Source organism: Dreissena polymorpha, chromosome 9, assembly GCF_020536995.1.
Source record: "Dreissena polymorpha isolate Duluth1 chromosome 9, UMN_Dpol_1.0, whole genome shotgun sequence".
NCBI classification, from domain to species: Eukaryota; Metazoa; Mollusca; class Bivalvia; order Myida; family Dreissenidae; genus Dreissena; species Dreissena polymorpha.
The window spans coordinates 96,569,448-96,573,827 of record NC_068363.1 but is presented as its reverse complement, the minus strand read 5'-3'; the positions used below and the strand labels follow the sequence as shown (position 1 = coordinate 96,573,827).

The 4,380-nt window shown below is 36.3% G+C and overlaps 1 protein-coding gene across 1 annotated transcript in view; it reads left to right on the top strand.

Moving 5' to 3' along the window:
* The first annotated feature begins 1,965 nt into the window (after nucleotides 1-1,965).
* Nucleotides 1,966-4,380, top strand: part of LOC127844294 (ubiquitin-associated domain-containing protein 1-like) — a 30,869-nt gene continuing 28,454 nt past the window's right edge. The window contains exon 1 of the mRNA XM_052374388.1: nucleotides 1,966-2,293. Within this exon, the coding sequence (XP_052230348.1) occupies nucleotides 2,035-2,293 (259 nt within the window). The 5' untranslated portion in view covers nucleotides 1,966-2,034. The remainder of the gene's footprint in view (nucleotides 2,294-4,380) is intronic.

Below are 4,380 nucleotides of genomic sequence, written 5' to 3'. Positions count from 1 at the left end.
TTGTGTCCTTGAATTTTTCAAAATAAATTTACACCTTCATAAAACCCTCTGTCTGTCCGTCTGTTTTTCCTTTCCCTCTATATTTATGTTTATAAGAAGCTTCCTATCTCTGCCATAACTTTAAAGTTTATTGATAGATCTTGATATAACTTGGCACACATGTAAACCACCAAAAGACCACGTGATGCATCACATGTAACACCCATCCCCCTTCTACAGAGGTCAAGGTCACACAGATCAAAGGCCAAATTTTGCCATAAAACAGCTTGAAAATTCCTGTCTCAGAAATAACTTACTACAAATGATCACCAGCACAAGAAGAAATATTGTGTGAAACACCCGTCTCCCTTCCCCAAGTCTCTTAGACTAGCTTGCCCAAGTTATTGTCAATATTGATATTCTAACAATGTATCATCAAGAATACAATGTGGCCTTGATGTTTTTTTTGTTTTTTTTTATCAAGTGCACTGGGATTGTCTCCCATATGGTCATCGCCCCAGAAAGACGTGTTAGTTGGTTACGGGGGATAGTGCAAGATACAGGAGACACCCCGTTCCAGAGGTGACCCTGGGTCTTTTAGTGCCCGGTGTATAGCACCTAGTACACTGCACCTCGGTTTAACGTCTCATGCGAAAGACGAGTTAGTAGGTTAGGTGCAGCGGGGGATCGAACCAGCGATCTCTGGATTGTGAAGCCAGTGTGTTACCACTAGACCACGGATCCGCTACATGTGGCCTTGATAAAGCTGTAACTACGTTTTTATAAGATTCGACCTGGCGCCTTTGTTTTGGTACGCATTTGACCCAGATTTGATCTCGGCTTAGAAAACGATAAGATAAACATTCAAAGCACCGCACATCGATTGATGCCGGACATTAAGTGATCACAACTGCTCGCCTTGTGCAATTTGTACTTATATTAGCTGAACAAGCAAAAAATGTCTCTTTTATAAATTATAAGAATGAATGCTAGATGTATTGGATTTAAACGCTGAAAGGATAGTCTTTAATAAAAGCGAAGGTTGTGGAATAAAGGTCCCGAAAGAACTTTAAAAATTAAATCACAAATTATAGCGAGATAGCATTTTGCTTGTACATTCAATTAATCAAAAACAAACGCAATCACTGTAATGATTGTCATACAATTTAATCTGACTATTTCGGTACCCCGAAGCTCACGACTTAATACACAGTTAGTGAACTACTACTACCTAATTTAATCTATTGCCAGAAAGTGTGTAAATGTTTTCTGCGTCGGATCACCTCAAATTTGTAAAACAAACTTCCGAATGCACACCGGGTTGATGAAACCAGCGACCTATACAAACATGTTCGTAAGATCCGTGATGAAACTCGGATCTATGCACTATAGAATCGAAACTAAAATATACAACACATATAATTGGCCTACAGAAGACACCATTATTTTTTTTGTATCCATGTATATGTGCTATCCCACATTTTAAAACATTTTAGAGTTGTTTATAAGCTATGGAATACAAATTTGAAATAATTTTGATCTGACATCTTTTGTAATTGAAACAATAATATAGTATCTAGTTTGCTTTATACCTTTTATCTTTTCAGCAATAAGTGTGTTCCTGGTCATCGGATTATTTAATTCCTATGATAATATTATGTTTTTTTAATGCTTTGCGCTATTATGACTGCAAAAGTACAGCGACCCTGAGGGTCTGTATTTGGGAGTTGAATTCTTGCAACTAGGTAATGAGTGTATAGTCAGTATTTTGATAAGAACGTGTTTATGCGGTTCATGCGGAGTGATGTATCTGTATGCTGATTAAATGTATGACTGCGTTTATGTGTTTTGTAATTATTAATGTATGCGTCGACAGAAAATGCGCCTATGTGTGTCCAACGCCGACAGCGTTCGAGTGATGATGACGTTATATTTGCGCTTTTTTTTACCATACCCGCTTCAAGCATTTCAACGACACGGATTGACGTTTCCAAGCGTCCAGTGACTTGAAGAATTTTGACAGGCAATACATTTTCTGTGTAATGAAAACTAACCATGTTTGTCTCCGATACAAACATTTTTCCTTCGTCTGGAATGAAAATTAGGATTTCATGCCCAGATGGATCCGATTTATTTCTTAGTTTTTTGCCAGAAGCCACGGTTGACAACTTGAAAGTAGCTGCACTTAGAAATATTTTAACAGATTCTGCAAGCAGTCTTAAAGAGTCACTTTACTACAAAATTATTTTAGTCAGAACTTGCAAATCGCTGGAGGATGAAAAGACACTATTGGAACAGGGTGTACAAGATAATGGTAAACACTGGTAGAGAAGCATAATCTATTAGATTATGTGTGTATTATGAAGTTAATGAGCTCTTGCCGAGCCAGAAGCTGCTTTATGTACCCCCCCCCTTGCGAGAAAAAAGTGTTTTATAACATCTACCTATTTTTCTGACTTGAGTCACACAAGTTTGCAAATTTTTTGCATTATAGCTGCATTTTCCAGCTATTCAGTCATTAATTACTAAAAGACATTAAAATTGTTTGTGATCTAGTGCTGAGGGGTGAAACCAAAGTACTCGTAGGAAACTCTACTGCACTGTAAGATGCTCAGGAAATATTTAGCTACTATTGAATGGCCATTGCCTTATTGAGAAACTTAATTATGAACTTATGAAAAAAGTACTGGACCGTTAGTCCAACTTGTTGACGCTCTAAAATATTAAGCTACTTTTTATATTGGTAATATTTGGAGCGTACAATGGGGGAAAGACCAAAACAATGGTGGAAAGTTTTCCTTCTTTGCCTATATTGTTGCGCAAGTATTTTGTGCGCAACATTCAAGCCCCAATATCGGACAGTTAATATCAACAGATTGCAATTATATTTACATACATGTGCAGATAATTAATTTCTCGATAATGTTCCTTAAAATTATGTTATGATACTTTGAATTTTGCATGCCTGTGCAATTTAAACCCAACCACTATTCAAATGTTCAATATCTCTCGATTCGCTCGCTGTGTAGATATTTATCGATAACACAGCCTTGATGTAAACCATGTGGTTTAAATGTGAAGAATAAATGGTGGAAAACACAGTTTGCATTCGTCTGTTGTGAGCACAGAGCGTTATATAGTAAAGCGATGTTATTATACCAGTACTTTTCTGGATTAATTGAGCATTGTTGTTTTTTCTTAAGTGACAATTAAAAATTTGCAAGTTCTGAAATAAATAGCATCTTTTATTTGTATACGGTACATAAATAATAGTGATACAGATTGTACAGTATACCGTCGGTCCTATGTAGCGTAGAATGTACAGAAAGTACATACAACAACACAGACAGAGGTGTGAAAAAGACATGCATAAAAAGATGCTGAAACTAGGAAGAGTGAATAGAAACTGCACCATACCTGTTTTGAACATATGCTTATTAAATGGACAAATTTAGATGACCATACTAGATCTACTTAGGTAAAAGTCTGTGTTAAAAGCTCATGTTAAATAAAATTTACGCGTACATGTTACACCATAATGCCTTCTTCTGAATGGGTCATATTTCAAACTGTTTCATAGCATGGCAAGAGGACAGTGATTTTATTGCGATTTAAGCAGAAGTTTAACTGAAGAATTTATGCCTTTCTAACTTCAATTTGAGAATATTTGAGGTAAAAATGGACTTCTGAACTAAAACTTTATGAGTTGGTAATGTTATTTTGCAATTTTACTCAAATTGATGAACATTTAAACTTTCTGGTTTCCACCAGGTAATTGGTCCTTCGCGGATAAGACGTTCCAAAGAATTTAGCCCATATAAAAAGTATCTCTAAATTCTTTGTGCGTCTTATAAATAAGACTAACTGGACCGTCTGACCTCATTAACGATTGTAAGACAGGCCCATTGAATGTTGCATGTCCTATAAATGTTGGGGAAGTAATTCCAAAGGAAAAGTTTATTCATTTCATAGAACTTAACCTGAAAAGAAAAAGCGAGCTGAAACAAAATACCAGCAGAAAAGTGACATAATTTTGTTAAAATTCATTACATGTTACTGCACATATGCGAACCTGAAAATTTCCTCCTATGGGAGTAAATACATGTATATATATAAATAGTCCTTTTCAGGTTTGACCAGTTAAACAAACCAAATGTAAACACTTTCTGATTGTTAGTTTAAACCTATTTATTTTAGCTCGATTGCATCGAAAGCCTAAGGCTTATATAAACGCTCTCGAGTCCGTTTCCTGGGCCTAGAACCAGTACTTGGTGTCTTATGGGAGATCTAAAGAACGCTGCCACGGTGGGGATCGAACCCATGACCTGGTCGCTAGGCGGAAACCATATCCAGTACACCACGGCGACCTGATTCTTATTGTTGTAGGTATAAACATTTTAT